We start from the raw sequence: 20,422 nt of genomic DNA on the forward strand, positions 1-20,422 counted from the left end.
AAAGGAAAAAGGCTTAATCTAGGTGATGAAGAAATGTATTTTATCTGGCCCTTCTTCTCTTTTAACAGTGATTTACACAATTGGTCTCTCCAGGCCTTTTTCATAATGTGATTGTTTTTGCTTAGCAGTCTCTCTACGTTATTTTTATCTTCCATAGTCTTTCAGCAGGAGAGGGGAAACCCACTAAGTCCCTGTTGGTGATTTTTCAAAAGCCTGACTGAAAAATATATGTCATGGCAGAGTTGGTTCAAACTGTGCTTCGAGCTGCTGGGTTTCATTTGTAAGAATTATCCATCTAGTTAGTAGGATTGATGATGTCAATGCTGTTTTGCATGTTCTATATTGAGCGACTGTGTTGATTGTAACATTGCAAGCTATATTTCTCTTTACAGATAAACAGATGCCATGCACAACACCAAAAATCTGGATCTCACACTGAAAGAACAGCAAATAAGTCTCACATGGTAGATGCCTATAATTTACATGAGAATAAAATATTCCTGAGCTAAGCCAGTTTTTCTTGATTTCTCTTTTCCCATATTTCATCCCAGTGAGTTCCCAAAGTAGCTACTAATCTGGTATTTTATTTTCTATACCAAACTTCTATGGGAATTCTGAACATCTGGAAGAGGCTTACTAATATCATCACACAGCTACAATAAATCCTAGGAAATAGTCATTGAGACTATACTAATATGGCAGAACAAAACTGTCCCCCAACTGAATGGCATGGCAGATTTCTTATGCAAATCCCAACATGAAGCAGTGGTTTCAGGGGGTTTATTTGGTTTATCTTGCAGAAAAGATGTGGTCCCATATGATGCTCTGTTTGATCCAGGAGCTCATATTTGGCAAGTATTACAGTTTGCAGAATAAGCATCTTTGATCAAATAAAGTTTACTGTGTGATCCTCTACATGTTTAAACTGGTATAAAACCCTCTATGTCCAATTATGCTTATTCATGGATAAACTCTTATAGTGTAATGAGTTTATTTTAATTCATGCTTAGTCAGAGGGCCATTAGCGGGAACTGTGGGAGCATAGACCAAAACATCTAGATAGAATTGGGCTTCATATCCATGTGTGTCCTTGCTCTTTGTGTATAGAATTGCATTTTAATTGTCTGAGTGTAGTTTAGAAAATCCCAGTAAGTATAAACTCATTAGAACAGAAATGTTACAATGTCGAAGATGATAGTATGAAGCTACACATCTTGCTTTCTAATTTACTCATTTTCATGCACAGAGGGATAGTACTGCTTCAAAACTCAGTTCCTATGAAAGAAAATTTGTCTTCTGCACCAATAGGTGACTTAGAAAAAAGTTTTCATTGGCACAAATGGAAATTTATTTTTCAAATTCTTTAACTGAGGATGCTAGAGATTACACCTAGAATCTTATCTTCACAGCGCACGCACTCTACTATTAAGCTTGCTGAACTATTTCATACCTGAACTGTTTCCAAAAAGCACACACACTCCACTGAGATGCCTGCTTACAATATCTGGCAAAGTATTTGTCTCCAATGAATTGACTCTGATCCAATGAATGTTTATGCTAAGGAGATAGATCTTGTCTGTTAGCCATCAATTGTGTCCTATGAGTGTTTGCAGCAGTTAAGATTATAGATTAAAAGGAGAGCATATGCAGGACCTGGTGTAGATTTTATCAGCCGTGGATAAGAATTTGGGACAGAGCCATAAAATCAAGTGTCTCTTTCTCAGAATTATTGCCTTTATTCCTTGTTGAGTATCTACTTGCTCTGAGATATGATCTTTTTCCTCAGTTAGCTGTATAAAAAACCTCTCATACTGAACCAATCATTCATTGGATAGATATTATAGGATTCATATGTTCCTAACTATGATAATGTCAAAATGATGAAGTGTGTCATCATCACACCACAACCCAATGAACCACACAGATATATGCAGGCAGAATTTGTGTCATGTCATCAAATGTTCACCATTTACTATCTTGTTTTCCTCCAGTGGACTTGAAATTTGATTATAAGTTAACCAGATGTTTAACCAGCTTTAGTATGGTTCATGCTTCTGTTTATGAATTCATTGATCATGGTTACACAAGAAGGGGAAAGTTATTCTGGGAGAGAAAAGCAGAGTTGGTTCTACATCCTCTGCAATTTACCATCAGTTATACTGCAGCCTTAGAAAGATTAAGACCTTTTGCTCTGTTATCCTGTCTAATATCTCCGTTTAACAGTTCCAACACTAGAATAAATAATAAAGAGCATAAAGGACACCCGTCTTGTTCCCTTCTGGATTTTACATGGTTTTGTGAAGTCTCCATTCACCATGATTTGTGCTTTCTGGAGAGTATAGATCAGGGTGTCAAACTGCCGGCCCGCGGGCTGGACGTGTCACGTGGAAGCCATGCCCACCCCATTGCCGGCAATGGCAAAACTGGCCCGATACGTTCTGTGATGTCACGTGACGTTGCGAGTTTGACATGCCTGTATAGATGAACTACAGACCCTGTATAAAGCCCAATCCAAAATCCATCTTTTCCACTACTTTAAACATAAAGGCCCAGTTCAAATTGTCAAAAGCTTTTTCTGCATCCAGAAAGATTAATGCAACTGTTTGTCGCTCAGTTGTTGTAAACATTCAATTATATTTAAAATTACTCTTAAATTATCTTTTAGTTGTCTTTTAGGTAAGACGTCACACTGGTCTTCACGTATATAATCCAGTAAAACATTTTTAAGTCTTTCAGCTAAGATAGATGTAAAGAGTTTTTAGTCATTATTAAGGAGAGAGATTGGCCTGTAGTTCTCCACAGAAGTTAAATCCAGTCCATCTTGGGGTATTAAAAAATGTAGGCATCCTTCTAAGTATCTGGAATAGGGTTTCCCTGTAAAATAGAATTCATTAAGTCCTTCATCAGAAGAAATAGCTGATCTTTGAAAATTCCATAGAATCCACTTGGTAGGCCATCAGGTCTCAGGGCTTTGCCTATTTTAGCTCTCACTTCTATTATTTCAAAAGTTGTTACTGGATTTGCTTGTAGCTTCCGATAGTTTAGGAAGATTTTTAGTTATTATATATTCCTCCATAGTACCTAAAGAGATTTCTTGTTCTTTATATAAATTAGTGTAATACTTCCAAAAAAAGTCTGTGAATGTTTTTCTCTTCTATGTAAGTCTTATTCACCTTTTGAAGCTTGGTTATCATCTTTTCTTCTATTTTCTTAGTCTGTATGCCAACCATCTCCCTGGTTTATTTGCATGTTCAAAAAGTGTTGTTTTGTATATTTAAGTTTCTTTTCAATATCTGAAACAGTCAACAAAGAAATTTGTTGTCGCAATAATTTTAATTGATTTAAGTATGTTAGAATCTTCTGGAGAATTCTGGAGTTCCCTCTCCTTCAGTTTAATTTCTTGTAACACATTTTGGATTTTTTCACCTATCCTCTTAGTTGCTATATTGTATTGTATTAAATGTCCTCGTATCACAGCCTTACAAGCATCCCAAACTCTTTGTCAAATTGGTTCCTTTACCTAAATTATTATTAAAATAGTCTTGACGTACCTGTTTACATTCTTTAACAATTTGTGGTCTCTGCAAAACAGACTCATTTAATCTCTATTTAAAAGATTGAAGACCAAATTTAAGATGTAAAAACACTGGATTATGGTCAGAAAAAGATTTTGGAAGAATAATAGCTTTAGTTGCTTTGTGAAGCAGATTTTTTGTTGTCCAAATCATATCAATTTTAGAAAAGGATTTATGTCTCTCTGAAAAGGTAAAATGTTTCATTAGTCCATTTTTACACCTCCAAACATTGATTAAACCTAAAATATCTGTCAACTTGAAAAAAGTGGAGGGCAGTTTCCCTTGTGTTTCTTTAATTCCTTTATCAGCTGATTTGTCCAGTTGTGGAGTTACTACCGCATTGTAGTCTCCAATTACATACCATTACTGAAAAAAATAAGAGAGTAAGTGTTCAGACAGAGATTTTTTCTTGGTATGGGGTGCATATAATCCCACCGCAAAATATTCTATGCCCTGCAATTCAATTTGCACAATTACACACCTGCCTTGATCATCAGCAAACAATAAATGTGGATGTAGTTGGGGTTTATATACAAAACCACCCCATTAATTTTTTTCTTTGAATTAACAGAAATAAATTCCAAGATCTTATTTGTTAAATACTTTTTGTCAGTCTCTTTAATATGAGTTTCCTGCAAACATACTATATTGTGGTTCACTTTTTTCAAATAATGAATTTTTTTTCTCTTTTGTGGGGAATTGCCCCATTGACATTCTATGTTAAAATCTTGCAATCCATCTGTTGTGAAGAGGAAGTTCCAGGGATTCTAGCTGACGCTCCCATCTCCACAGCCTGTCCTTCATAAGCGTTAGATCTCTTTTTATATTTTTCTTCTGCTCTTTATCTTTTGAAAAATAGTATAGTTCCAATCTATGTTTTTCCAAAAAGACCTGTGCTTTAAGGATTAAATTTAGTTTATGTCAATGATTTCTAAAGGTAAAGATAACACCTTCCAGCCTATCCCGATCCATGTTTTTCCAAAAAGACTTGTGCTTTAAGGACTAAATTTAGTTTGTCATTGATTTCTAAAGATAAAGATAACAGCTTCCAGCCTATCCCATTGAAAGGGAATATTCTTTTGTTTCAGGAGGGAAAATATTCTTTGCTTTTCCTTAATATTGTAATTGGAATTTCTCTGAATATTTGCACCTCTTTTCCAGAAATGTTAAATCTCTGATGGTAAAACTTCTGAATTACTTGCTCTTTAATAGATTTTTTTATAAATTGGATTATAACATCTCTTGGCAATTGTCTTCTGACCGCATATGCTGACTTTATTTTGTAAATCTCGTCTATTTCTTTAGAGAAGTCTACTTTTTCATTTAGCCATTTCTGTTGCAATTACATCACTTAAGTTGTGAATTTGTTCAGGAATTCCTCTGAGGCGCAGAAAAACTTCCTTTTGTTTCATATTCAATAACAGTAAATGTTGGTTAAGAAGATCTAATCTTGTGTCTAATCTTTATATTTTTAACACCTTCTTTAGTTTGTTTTAACTCTGATACTACTAATTCAAATTTTTTATCAGATTTTTCATTCATCTCTTTTATTGTGACGTGTAGCAAAGAAAATATTTTCTTAAATACTTCCATAAGAAGTTTGATGCTGGATTCATCTATATCACATTTTAACCCCTCCAATTCCTTCTTAGGAGGCATTTCATCAAATATCCTCTCATACAATGAGTTGCTGGTAGCAGAAAACCAGGTAAAAGTATACTGTTCTCTTTTCAAGGTCAGATAAGGAGTTCCAAAAGCAAAACTAAGCAGCTGGCAAGAGAAATATTGTTGATATACACATTCACAAGAGTAGAGAAAAAAAAGAGCTTTTAATGTAGAAATACAAGAATTGTCTGCAGGGTGAAGAAGAAATAGAATAAAGATATATCAAGTCTTTTCAAGTTGAAAATATATATAGTCTTTTTGATAGAAGTTCAATATAATTAAATCAGTAACTCATTTTCTCAGTAATCTAAAAAAAACCTTGTTGTCATTTGTCTTTTCCATATGAATGATTAATTACTTCAAGACACTCCTCTGATGTTATAAAATCAATTAGAGTCCATGAGGAGGGAAGGTATCTGAATTCCAGCACACAGCCAGCAATTAACATGCAAAAAGTAAAAAAAAAATTGCAAAAGTGTGAAGTTAAAACACGTGTCTTTGAAGACAATGACCGGGCGAACATGATGTCACTCCTCTTCTTTGGCAAACTTACCAGGGAGAAACAATTTGCTGAATACACACACACATACACACACACACACAGAATGCCATACAATTCCTTGCCATTCCTTTTCTAATCCAGGAGTGAAGTAGCTACAAAGAACTGCTATGTAGCTATCAAACCAGACATTGTCTTACAGAACAAAGTTCAGAGCACAGTACTGGATGGAGCAAAAAGACTGCAAATTAAAGCTTATAATTACAAACTTATGTGCATTTGCCGACGATTTCATATTGATTGTGCAAGACCTGCTAGAGAATATTGAACATGTTATGAGAAATATCAAAATGTTTGGAGAAATTGTGGGTTTAAGAATAAATAAATCAAAGACGACTAAGAACACAAAGATGGAAGATCAAAAGAAATTGGAATTTAAAACTGGTTTTAAAATTATGAAAAAGGTACAGTACTTGGGGGTGATTCTTACTGAGGAAAATTCTAAGCTTTATAAAAATAATTAAGATAAAATATGGAAGGAGATAAATCAGATTTAAACAGATGGCAAGAATTAGATTTGTCATTAATGGGACCATTTTCAGTAATTAAAATGAATGTACAACCTAGAATGTTATTTTTATTTCAGACTATAGTAATATGGATTAGAGATTCCACTTTCAGGATATATCTAAATTTATTTGGCAAAACAAAAAAACAAGAATTAAATATAAGTTGCTACAAGATTCTAAAGATAGAGGTCTGGGTCTGTCGGATCTTAGATTATATTATGATGCTTGTTGTCTGGTATGGTTAAAAGATTGGATAACTTTAAAAAATTCAAGGCTGTTAGACCTCAAAAATTTTCATTTGAGATTTGGGTGGCATGTCTATCTGTGGTATGACAAAGTAAAAGTTAACCCTGGTTTTAAGCTTCATGCTATTAGGCAATCAATTGCATGTGTATGGTGGAAGTATAAAACAAGATTAACTTGATAAAGTGCCACTTTGGCTATCACCTCATGAAGCACTAAATAGAACAGAGATGACATGTCAAGACTTATTGATATTTGAAAAAGAGGGATTCAAGATAAAAACAAGAGAATAACTAGTAAATGAAGGATTTGCTTGTGATTGGTTTAATTATTATAAATTTTTTGAAAGATTTAAACTTGATTAAAAAAATTTTCACAGGAACTAAATCTGAGTTGGACATTAATTTATGTTCTGGAGATGACCACTTGAGTTCTAAAGTGTTACATAAGTAACATAAAATGTTACTCAAGATGAATCTAGAAGATGACTATGTTAAAGAGTGTAAAATGGACAAAAAAAATGGTATAATGTAACATTAGATAAATAGGAGAATGTATGGATGAAGGGATTAAAATTTACATTAAATTATAGTTTGAAAGAAAACTTTTATAAAATGGTGTATCTTTGGTACTTGACCCCAGATATACTAGCGAAAATATATAAAGGGATTTCTAATAAGTGCTGGAAATGTAGTCAAAATCCAGGTTCATTTTATCATATGAGGTGGTCTTGCAAATATGTGAAAACGTACTGGAGAAACATAATAATGACAATGCAAAAAATAAGATACAAATATTAATGAAACTGCAGCTTTTCTTTTAGGTATGATGGAGAAGTCAATTTGAAAAACAATTTGGGATGCTATTTCTTCACATTGTGATGGCTGTGAGGATTGTATTTGTCAAATGCTGGAAAGAAAAAGAGATGCCAACTGTTGAAGAATGGATATGTATATATATATAATGTAATAATGTCTACATATGAAGGAGAATTTATTGCTTTTTCTTTTCTTTCAGCACCCAGCCAGGGTGGATCCTACATGTTAAATGTTAAATTTAATTGACCACTTTTTCCTCTTTCTTTGTACACTATTTTTTCTTTTTTGATGTTGTTAGGGTTGAATGTATGCTTTTGTTTTGTTTCATTTTGTTTGTTTGATTTACTGTTTTGCATTTTATTTTCTATGATAAAACAATATTTTTTTAAAGAAAGAAAAAGAACAAAAGTTCAGCAATAAAGTCCGGCTTATAGTTAGGTCATGATTAGTGTCAATTCAAATAATGCAAAATTCAACAGTGCAATTTATAAACTGATAACAGGTCGTATTTAATGCAAGCCAAAATTCAAGGCTAGTGTGCACACAGTGGAGGTTAGCACATGTGTAGTTATGTGTGAGGTCTAAAAAATGCTGATCGTTGTTTATGCAAAAAGGAGAAAAGGAAGGTCCCATGTTTGAGGAAAGCTCATAAAAGAGGAGTCACATTTTGAAGAACTACAACAGCATATGGCAAATAGCAGGTGTGCTTGATACAAGTTTATTCTATTTTATTGTTGTAATAGAATTTTCATTAATAAACATATACAAATTTATGGTTAAATATTTTAATTGCCTATTTATATCCAGCTGGAACCAACTACTTTATTTCCCACGGAAATGTTACTTTGAATAGTACCAATTTGAATAATGAGACCGTTTTGTGGGATCCATTAACCACACTGGTGAAGACCTACCTGCACTATGGAAACGTATTCCAAAGTCCAAATTTCCTCTATTTATTAGCCATTCTTGCATGGCTCGTCTTCTTCTGACACTAGAAGCCTGGCTTTAAGGGTATGGACTACGTACAAGACTAATCAGAATGCAATGGAAATCAAGTTATATGAAACCTTTGTTTGTAGTGAATATCAAAATGAAAGAGAAACTGGTCGGGAAATCAGAATAAAGAACACCGTGACCAGATTCCATTTCTTTTGCATAGTTTTCTCTGGCTTCCAACTCAGTGGCTGAGCTTAAAAGATTTCCTCCACTTATTCTAGAATATAGTATAACTATCTCCTATCTTTCCCTTTTCTAGCAAAACTAGGAAAATATTTCTCTGGAGGAGTCACTGGCCTGCCAAAGAGAGTAGGTTAGGTTATTTAAGTGGCACTTTCTATTTTCTTATTCCTTTAATTCTATGGAACACACAGAGTCGACATTTTTATTGGCTTGTTTATATGAGGCCTACTAGGATTCTGCTTTCCTTCCACTTTTTCTTTTCCATGCACACAAGCTGACCTTCCTGTCTTTCCTTGCTACTTTTGGGGGGATGATCCCATTAGTAGCATGGAAAGATGCCTGGAGTATTAATTGACACTTCTTTATAGTTCCTTGTGTCTTACTGTTGAAATTGGTTGACTATTTCTAAGACCTTTCAGTATTTACCCACTCATTCATGTAATTTTATTTATTCCTTATATTTATATTGGGTGTAATTTAACAGATTTTTGGGGGATCAGCAAGACCAGCAAATACAACACCATAGAGGTGTAAACAAGAGTGGCTTTATCATAAATTAATTACAGTTTTTCTGTAATTAACTATCCTAGTGTAACTAACTATACTAGTGTTGTCAACACTGTAATCTTTCTTCGCCACTTGTCTCTAATCTTAGCCCCACACATACCACCATAGCTGGAATCAGAATTGCTAAGCAAGGCAGTTTTTGAGTGAGTCACGCTTGATTTCATAACCTTTTTTGGTTAAGAGAATCACTTGTTGTTGTTAAGTGAATTATGTAGTTGTTAAGTGAATCTGGTTTCCCCTACTGACCCTACTTGTTGGAAGCCAAGTGAGAAGGTTGCAAATGATGATACCATGACCCCCAAATGCTGCAACTGCCATAAATATATGCTGGTTGCCAAATATCCAAATTTTGATTGCATGACCATGTGGATGCTGACATGGTTGTAAGTGCAACAACTACCCTGTTTCCCCCCAAATAAGACACAACCGGAAAATAAGCCCGAGCATGATTTTTCAGGATGCCCATAATATAAGCCCCACCCCCAAAATAAGCCCCAGTTAAGTTCGTCAGCCAGACGGATGCATTTAGTACCGTATTTCCCCAAATATAAGCCCTAACTGGAAAATAAGCCCTAATGCATCTTTTGGAGCAAAAAATAATATAAGACCCGGTCATATTTTCGGGAAAACATGGTAGTAATAAGTAACATTTTTTTCATTTGATTTTGAATGGTTGCTAAATGAATTGTTGTAAGTCGAGGACTAGTTGTATTTTAGAGCAATGCTTCCATAGTTTTTCCATCCTATAGCAAAGGAACAATGCTTTGGTGCCTTCTTGGATCTTTGCATAATTTCACCCTCGGTAGGTATTATAGTTACTATTGTGCTGGAAAAACTGCTTCAAAAACATCATTCTTGTCATTAAGCAAAGCCAATGAACTTTATTAACCAGGTCTAGGATCTTTTCTCATTTCACCCCAGTGAGAAAAGCCACAGCTGTATCAGTGGTACAGATTCATCACTCATGTAACTTGCACAAAAGGAAGAGCTCGGTGAGAAAATGGAGAGGAGAATGTAATAAAAGCCCCAAAGGTGCTTTTTCAAGAGACAACTGGACTTTCTTTGTTTTTTCTTGAAGATGTTTCACTTCTCATCCAAGAAGCTTCTTCAGTTCTATAGTAAAGGGTTACAATGAGGGGAAAACTTGGGCAGCATAATAAGCTCAGATGGTCCTGATGGCAAGAGACATTACATCGAAATGCACCCAAGAGTAAATCCAATCCACATCTATTCCTCTGCAGAGAATTTGCAGTTGAACTGCAAAGCTAGGATCACGTTTGGTTGATAAGGGAGAGAGAGAGAGAGAGATCCCTGCCTTCCTGATACTTGCAATCTTTTATTGTTACCTTTTATTGATTTTAGTGCAATTTCTTTGTTTGACTACTGCAAGCCATTCAGAATCACTGAGAGTCAGGCAGCTTGCCAAGTTTAAATTATGACAATGATGATGGTAACAATTATTCATTGATCTAACAGTAGATAGTCTTTGTCTTACCTATCTATGACAACATGGTATGGAAAAGTGATCTCCCTATTTTAGCACACTGAAAAAAAAATCAATTTTACAGCACACATATAAAAGGCTATACAATATGCCATTTCACCCATTCCGCAGTTAAAGCACATGTGGAAGGTGATGGGTTTTATTTCTTCACACAAGGCATTAATTTTCGAGAAATACTACTCCGTGGAAAAACTGCATGCTGACTTTTCACTGGCTCCAAGCTTGGTTTTCCTATGTTTACACCAAGTGACTGGTTGGACTTCATTATACGCCAAGTATTTCCATAGATCAGAGGCAGTGAGACCTATGTAACCAACATAAAATAAATTACCTCCCTTTGATAAATGGTTCTATTAGCAATCCAGATTGTTAAACTCCGATAGAACAGAATAGAGGGAGCACCAGCCCATTCATTCTCCCTCCGGCAGATACCAAGTTGTAAATAGGTTATTTTGTGTGTAAATAACACATTAAAACTCAGCATTAGCTGTGGCTTTTGATAGAGAGGAAATTGTTCCAAATAAATAATCCAGGACAGGAATGTAAAATAAGCCAGATTTAATAGTGCATGCCTCCCGTTGCCGTGTTAAACATGACTAAAATGATAAACCCCAGAATATACTAATAGTAAACCATGCTCTGACATCAAAGTAATGAGGCCATATTTTAACCTAGCTTTAGAAATGCTAAAATTAGTCTTGACAGAGCCAGACATCAGGAAAAAAGTGCTGCCAACATAAACACCATCAATTTACCAACTTGGTATTTGTGTCATGCGGGGTGCATAGCATTATGGGGTGCAAGATGGTATTTTTTTGGATTTGATAACAAGGCACTTGACACTCTGAAACAAGTGTGTGCTGAAAAATTGTACAAATATGTATAAATTCATGATAATTTCCAGTTCCACCAGCCAGAATATTTAAAGAGATTTCAAATTCAGATTCTATCTTGAATATGAAGTTGTTCTTTTAAATGTGAGCAGTTCAGCAGTGGCATCTCTTGCTGGCATTAATCTTGGCAAGCTTCAGATAAGACATCTCATAAAACATAATTGCATAGAAGCCATCAAATGCTATGAGATTAAGAAATCCTACCTAAATATTATGTGCCATCAAGATACTGTCAGCTTTTAGCAACCACATATATACATCTTCTCATGGATGATCTGTTCCTAATCAGGCCCTTTAGACCTTCCAATGGTGTACCCATTGCTGCTGTAATTGAGCCCATCTATCTGTTGCTGATCCATCTCTTCTTCTCTTTCCTTCCACCTTTCCCACCATTGTAGATAACTCGAAAGAGCTAGGTCTTTGCCAATGTGTATAAAATATGATAATTTAAATCTGGTCATTTGTACCTTCAATGAAAATGCTGGGTTGACTTATTTCATAAAACCTGTTGGGGTTTTTTTGGCTATCCATGGTATTCTCAGAAATCTTCTCTAACACCCGAATTCAAAAGCATCAATATTCTTTCTATTCTGGTTCTTCAAAGTCCAAAGGTTCCCCTTCCACACATCTTTTGTCTTTCATCTTAAGGTCTTTCAACTCCTTGTATCAATTATATAGTCAGTGTGATAGTTGTGTATTCCATCTGCTACCGTCCATGTATTGTTCAGTTGTTTAAAGACTGGGTTAACATTGAAGAGATCACTAGATCAGCACACCCTTTTAAGTTGCTGTCATGCCTCATTTGTTGCCTGGGTCATACAGTCCTTCTTACTATTGTCAACTTTGACATTCCATTCTCTAACTGCAAGAAGCACCTCTTGCTTAAATGATCTGTTGATTTCAAATTGAACTTGATTATAAAATCAACTTTATCAACTTCTGCATCAGTAGTTGGAACATAGACATAAAAAGTCATATTAAAAGATTGTCTGCAAGGTCTAATTATATAACATTATTCAAACTTTGATTGCGTTGAACCCAGGTATTGTCCTTACTACATCCTTTCCAATGTGAAAGCAACACCATTCCATCTTGTTTTCATGTCCCAAGTAGTAAAGAGCATGATATGGCTGAAAGGGTCCAATTCCAGTTCATTTCAATTCTGATGCCTAAGATGTCAATGTTTAATTGATTTATTTCCTCTTTCACTGAGCTGAGCCCATTTCTTCTAGGTTTCATGTTTCCATTGTTAATTCCATCTTAAAATTTTTCTTTTCCTGAATGGCAATGACACATTACAAAGGCTTTAATCTAATGATGGCATAAACACTATTAGTACTCCAACAAATCCCAAGCTCAGTAGCCAATTGAGTGCCCTCCGCCCTGAAGAAATCAACTTCTATATCATCAATCACTTTATCTTAACTGTTCATGTGGGTTTCTTGGTAAAATATATGAGTGGTTTGCCATTGCTTTCTTCTATATACTGTAGAATGAACTAATTCCTTTGTAGTTGACACTGAAGTGCTTGTCTGTCTCCAACATCTTTCTGGGTCACTGCCAGTAATATAGATGCCTACTTGCTTTTGGTGGGCATCTTGGATGACCCAGCTGGGAGTATATACTCTTAGCATATGCTCATGGCATCCTTTCACTCTCAGGAGCAGCATTCCTTCTGCCTCCATAAGGCAACAGCACAGCTTAAGGGTATCCAAATATTACATAACCACTACCGGGCTCTATCATATACTAAATATAATATCCTAACTTTTAGATAGTAACAACTATGAAATTTTAGGTTTTTTTTCAACCATTTTCCAAGGAATAAGATAATAGGAATATTTAATAGATTTGTAAGAAAATAGGAATAAAACACTTGGGGTCTTATCACGATATATTCAAACCTGGAATCAAAACAGCAGCACCAATAACATAATATCTGCCTGAGTGTGCCTGACATAATTAGCTGAGCATGATTGATATAATACAAAGGTCAAGCTATCTTCATGCCAAACATGACTTCTGGACATATCTATGTGATTTTCTAGATGGTAGTAGCCAGGTTGTTTAATATTGCCCTTTTTCGGAGAAGAGATCAATATCTGTAAAATGGGTGGTGTAGTGTTGTAATCACTGTGTCCAACATCCATGTAAAAGGGGGCTTCAATCATTTTGCAGATTTTGATTCTCCATTTCAAAAACTCCTGCTTCGGGGATTATTTAATCTCCCAGGCTGATACAGTACCAAAGTTTACAACCGTCTTTTGTAACATTCTTGAACTTGAAAAATTCTGCAGAATAGCCAGCTACAATACCAAATATTTGTAGTTGTTTGGGTGGGAATCTTACAAACAAGATTTCCTAATTGCTGCTAGATTTCTAAACATAATCTGAAAGTCTGGTAGTTTAAAAGGGAGGCCACAGGTTCTAAATTCTAAGTAATTTGACATTTTCAAAATTTAGCTGCATGTTCAGTGATCCAGATAAAGAAAGATATTTTAATAAACAATAATAATTACTAATGAAATAATAAGATATTCTATATTTTAGTTTTCATAATATTAATACCATATGGATTTTTATATTTTATACCTCTTGTTTTTGCATTTGTTATTTTATCTGATTGTTGTGTACCATACAGAGTCACTTTTGGCAAAATGGGGGACATTACAGATTTGATAAATAAAATAAAACTATATATTTAGAAAAACCTATTATGGGCTGTACCTCAGGGATCCCCCCCCCAACCCCCAGTCTGTGGCCCACTACTGGACCGGGCCCATTGGGAACCAGGTAGTGCAAGCAGTGAGCAATTGTGCCAAGCTTCATTTGTGCATGCCAGGATTAGACTGTGTGTGTGCGAAACCATCCCCTCTTCCCCACCAGTGCTGCCAGTCACCACTGCCGTCGCTGCAAGACTGGGGAGCAGGAAAAGTAGGGGACCGCTGCTTATCCTTCAGAATGGTGAATACTGAATGCAATACTATATTGAGGAATGTCTTATTTGTAATTGGTCTGCTTCGGTGCAGGTAGATTTATGGCTTCAGTTTAACCACATGTGAGAGCTTGTGTTTCCATGAAATCCTAGAATCAGTGCAGCCCAAGATATGAATCATAATGGGAATATACTGATGGAAGGATACTAACTATTCAAAAGAAACAGACCTAACGAAAGAGGAGGTAGAGTTGCATTATATATAAAAAATCACTACCTCTCTACAGAAATCCACAAAATTAAGGATGAAAACCTTCTAGAATCCTTATAGGTCAATATAAAAGAAAAAAAGAATGACATTGCTACAGGCATATATTACAGCCCACCCAAAAAAGCAGAAGAAATAGATGAACTTTTTGCTAAACAATTAACAAATGTATTTAGGAAATATACCACAATAGTAATGGGAGACTTTAACTACCCTGATAACTGGGAGACAAACTCTGCAGCTAGTGGAAGATCAAACAGATTCCCAACCAACCTAGCTGACAACTTTGTCATCCAAAAGGTAGAGGGGGAAACTAGAGGAAAAGATATACTGGACCTAATTCTTACTAATAAAGAAGAGGTGATAGAGGGAGTTGTAGTTGCTGGAACTTTGGATGAGAGTGACCATGTCATATTGGAATTCAATATAATGCAAACATAAGCAATAGAACATAATCCAGCCAGTGTTTTAAACTTCAAGAGCTGATTTTTAATGAAGAGAGAGTGTAAGAAAAATTCCATGATGAAAATCCTAAAGGGGAAAACAACTCAAGAAGCATGGGAAACTTTGAAAAATGTGATCATAAAAGCCCACTCCAGCACAATACCATTGAAAAAGAAAAACAAGAAATCCAAAAGGAAACCAGCATGGCTGCACAAAGATCTCTTTGATAAACTGAAAGACAAAAAGGACGAGTACAAAAAATGGAAAGAGGGACACATAACTAAGGCAAAGTATCAGCAGATAGCCCGAATCTGCAAATATGAAGTCAGGAAAGAAAGGCTCAGAATGAACAAAGACTTTTAACAAAAGTCAAAGATAATAAAAAAAAGTTTATTTCCACAGTAAGAAACAGTAGGTCCACTTAAGAGAGAAGATGACAAAGAAATAGCAGGCAGCAAAGAGAAAACAGAACAGATTAGGTGAAACCTGGCTCATAAACAGTAACTGTGAGAGGGACCTTGGAGTCCTAGTGGATGATCACTTAAATATGAGCCAGCAGTGTGAGGCAGCAACCAAAAAAACTAATACAGTCCTTGGTTGTATAAACAGAGGCATAGAATCAAAATCATGTGAAGTATTAGTACTGCTTTATAAAGCTTTAGTAAAGCTTTATATCTAGCTCTGTTCTGATTCTGATTCATTAGTAAAGTCACAGCTTCCTTCAACTATGTATGGCAAGGGCTGCAACCAAAGGCCATGGAATATATCACTGCAGCTCCCAAAAATTTCCAACATTGCTCTGAAATCTAGCATATCTGCATCATCCAATTTATTTATTTATGTAGATAAAGATGTAAAATTGTGACTCCTTCACCTCAGAGACATTGTTGTTTTACCATAGTGCATGTAGGGGGGGCAAGAAATGCAGTCTTCAATTACAAAAAGGTAATCTATTACTGGCATGAAACCTAGTTTACATTAGCCTTTCTTCATAGGCTAATGAGCAGAAGGATGGCCAAAGAATGACCGAATTTCTCCCACAGAGAAAACCTGCCTAAGGTCAGAAATGTATACAGTTAAGATCCTCAGTATAATGAGGCTGCAAACAAAACAAAACAAAACCTGAAAAGCATAAAGAATGTGTTATGAAATAACTGCATAATTTTTAATCCTTCTTGGCAGGAAATTTAAGAAAGACTCGGATTAATGAACAAATTCAAAAACAAGTTAAAAGGAAACCAGGCTTAAGAGTTCAGCTCTTGTCTCCCAGGGATGGGCTCTCAGCTGTCTGAACAAACAAATATGTTTTCCTCTCCTGAGACACTATTTAAAAACACTGTAAAACTCATCTATGTATGTCTTTTTCCCCTCCCCCAATTTCCATACAAATTAACATTTTCCAGATGTTTAAAAGGATGTTTTTTGCACCTAGAATCCAAACACGACAGTCCATATTTTTAAGAAATATTTTCCTTCAAAATTCCACAGTTTTCTTCCATTCAAGACGACATAACTCAGAGCAGTATAATTTTTATTTCTTCCCTGTTCCCTCCAATTTTTTTTAATAACTGAATTGTAGAGCAAAAACGAGTAAGTGTTCTTTGAAAAAGGGACAGCTAAAGTTACACATTTTGAACGTATACCCAGCCCTGCAGGGAAAAATAGTAGGGAAACTTTCTCACTCCCCAAAGTAATGTTATCTATCAAAATGAAGATGAATGATTTATTTTCCTAGATTGTTTTGTTTTGATGTAAATATAAAGTGAGGAAAAAAAATAAGGAAATGTATGTATAATAAAGCAGAACTGGCCCAGCAATGAGACATATTTTTGACAGACCACAAAGCAGCTGAAAAAACTTTAGACAGCTGAAGATGCCACTTGTCACATTCCACTGATCAAGTCCCAGCTAATGTGTTCCTTCAGTTCCTGCTGCGAAAGGTTATTTTATCCCACATAACACAAACAAGGAGTGGGTTGGTATCGAACCAACACAAGCAAAAATCCTATGATTATTTTTTGTTGTTTCCATCCAAAAACAATAAATACCACCACTTTCTCAGTCAGCTTTCCATAGATGTGAAGTTCAAAGGGCCACATCTCTGCACATTTAAAATGAATAGGCAAAGTTTAGGAAGAGCATCCTTCCCCAGACTGGTGAACTTCAGTTGTGTTAGAATGTAACTTACAGAATTGCAAAAGATCACAGCAGTTAGTGTTGGCTTCAAATTCTGAGCAGCACTTCAACAGTGGATGCCAAGTCAAGGAAGGCTGATGTCAGTACTCATTTTATATCTTCATTAGATGCTAATTGGGGTTACTAAGAAAATAACTAAAATTATATTTTGTTAAGCTTGCCTCTTTAAAAAAATTATGATTTTTTTATAATGTTTGCAATATTTTACCTGTCTACCCCTCAGGATCCCTCTGTGAGGGAGATGGACAATTTTTAAAAATTTGATAAATAAAGAAAGAAAATAAAGAAATACCAACCATGGTCTCTGTAGAGAAAAATCTACACAGAATGAAACTCCATTGCTCTCATACATATGAAACATCTGATGGGATTTTCATCCATCCTGATATCAATTGTATAAATGCCCTAACCATTTGCTCCTCATTGGTGTGGAGCTCTAGAGGAAAGCAATCTAAACATGTCATCAGGTTACTGCCTAAATTCAAACTGACTTTTACAGCATAGGTTTCCAATAGCAACAACTTTTCTAACTTCCTTGCACAAAGTTAGGCTTGCAAAGCCCTCTTTTAAGAAATATTAGCTGTTTTGTTTTAAGAAGCATCATTGGTCTTTTCAAATCCCCCCCCCCCCGCAAGTTATTTCCTGGTTAACATTACTCACTATGTAGCCCTCATGATCCTGCATTCATCCTATTTTTTTTTCTGTTACACATTCATATTATGCAAAATGAGTAACTTTTTACATATCCAGAATGGTGACACTCTATATGCCACAAGACTGGATATCCAGCTTCAATCTTTATCCCAAAGTCTTATATTGCTCTTATTTTCAGAGAGTGTTTGCTTCTGAAAACAAAATTCAGGAGTCAAAACAAACAGCATAACCTGTCAATTACAGTATTTTAAAAAGGCGTGTTTGTTTCTTTGTCAAAGAGGGACTAAAATTTTCCCCTTCACTTTGGCAGTCAGTAAATAACAACTGATCATCAGTGCTCTATCTCTGGAGGAAATGAATGCAGAAATCATGTTAGGCTCAAGTAGCCTTTATTTGAGGTCCACTTTTGAGTCACAGTTGTCTGGCCAAATGTGTCATTCTGTGAACACCCGAGATCTGCAAACACTCAATTTTCCATTCCCTGAAGCTAAGGCCAATAAACTCAGCATCTTAGCACAAAGCTATACAGGTAGTCCTCAACTTCCAACCATTCATTTAGTGACCATTCAAACTTACAACAACACTGAAGATTTATGACCCTTTTTCTTACTTAGGACTGTTGCAGCATTCCCAGAGCCACGTAATCAAAATTCAGATGCTTGGCAACTGGCATTGTATTTATGATGGTTGCCATACACCTACGACGGGGTCACGCAACCACCTTTTGCAACATGCAAGGTCAATGGGGACGCCAGATTCACTTACCCACCATGTTACTAACTGCAACGATTCACTTAACAACTGAGGCGAGAAAGGTTGTAAAGTGGGACAAAACTCACCTAACAAGAAATTTGGGGCTTTATTGCAGTCATAAATCGAGGAGTACCTGTATACCTCTGACATTGGAAATCTTAAGGCTTTAAAATGAAGCCCAGGCTTGCTTTCAAAATGTGAGAAAGGACTACAAAATTACCTCCTTGAGTCACCACGGCTGTTGGTGCTGCGGCTGCTAAAGGAACTGGTTTCTTTGTGGGTTCATTAAAGCCCCCGTCTTCCAGAAGGACACTTTTCTCTTCTTTTTTTGCAGAAGCCATTGATGTGGATGTTTCCATCTTAGTCATGCATATTCCAGCTTCCCGGTCCTTAAAAACAATACAAAAAGTTCAGTGTTTCTTTCTTTTCTTTTCTTTTTTCCATTAACGACACAAAAATTGCTTTTGATGGAAATTCTTTCAACCTATTCCAAAAGATAATTAAAAACAATAACAATAAATATTGATTGAATTGCTCATCAAGTTTTTGTCAAGCTGTGGTAATTATATCCAGAAAGGATCTGAAGCCACATTTTTTTCTATGGTTGACTTCAGATTGATATATACATACACACACATACACACATACCCACAAACATACAAACATACGCACATGCAGGGTGTACCAAACATTGAACCTGTAGACTAATCATGAAGTTTTATCACTTTTTTTCCAGAAAAAATGCTATTGTACTTAGGAATGTTTGAAAGTCACATGTCAAACAAGGAAGTGTTTAGAAGAAAATGGCAAACTATTTAAACATTTAATGTGATTTATATAATAAACTGTCTACAGAGCCTGACTTTGGATACACCCTGCATCTAGTCATTCATTTTTCATTCTATTAGAATATCTTCCATACTCTTCCCAAAGGTACAACTTTACAGTGAACTGCTGATTACAATTTGAAAAGTAGAACAAATAGGAACTTCAAGAATATTTGTATCCTTTTACTGGAAAACAGAAAGGAGACTTGTTCACTACTCTTCTGAAGTATTTTCTTAACCTAAGAAATCAGTCCTTTATTCTGAGTATCTAAATGCTGCAGGTGGTCCTCGACATACAACAGTTAATTTAGTGACCCTCTGAAGTTACAACGGCACTGAAAAAAAGTGACTTATAAACGTTCCTCACACTTATGACCAACACAGCATCCCTATGGTCACATGATCAAAATTGGGAAACTTGGCAACTGACTCATATGTATGCTGGTTGCAGTGTCCTGGGATCATGTGATCCCCTTTTGTGACCATGTGTCAAGCAAAGTCAGTGGAGAGGGCAGATTCACTTAACAACCATGTTACTAATTTAACAACTGCAGTGGTTCACTTAACAGCCATTGCAGTTCATAAAATGAGGCAAAACTCACTTAGCAATTGTCTCACTTTGCGGCAGAAATTTTGGGCTCAATTGTGGTCGTAAGACAAGGGCTACCTGTATTCCTGAAGCAAGATCAGGGAACCCCCTTCTATATGCTTTCCAAGGAAAGGGGGGAAAGCAATCAGTCCAATGCCCCCTGAAACACGGATACCAAGGCAACAGACTATATACCCCAAGGATTCTGCCACGCTTCATACACCTCAGTGTTGTTTATCCA

The 20,422-nt window shown here is 35.7% G+C and overlaps 1 protein-coding gene across 3 annotated transcripts in view; it reads right to left on the reverse strand.

Moving 5' to 3' along the window:
* The window catches only part of GLI2 (GLI family zinc finger 2), a 250,144-nt gene that overhangs the window by 179,426 nt on the left and 50,296 nt on the right, over positions 1-20,422 (reverse strand). For all 3 annotated transcript variants that reach the window (XM_039319357.1, XM_039319356.1, XM_039319358.1), the window contains exon 2: positions 18,986-19,154. In XM_039319357.1, the coding sequence (XP_039175291.1) occupies positions 18,986-19,154 (169 nt within the window). The remainder of the gene's footprint in view (positions 1-18,985; positions 19,155-20,422) is intronic.

This window comes from Crotalus tigris, unplaced genomic scaffold (genome assembly GCF_016545835.1).
Source record: "Crotalus tigris isolate CLP2741 ecotype Arizona unplaced genomic scaffold, ASM1654583v1 scf7180000023579.1091882, whole genome shotgun sequence".
NCBI lineage: Eukaryota > Metazoa > Chordata > Lepidosauria > Squamata > Viperidae > Crotalus > Crotalus tigris.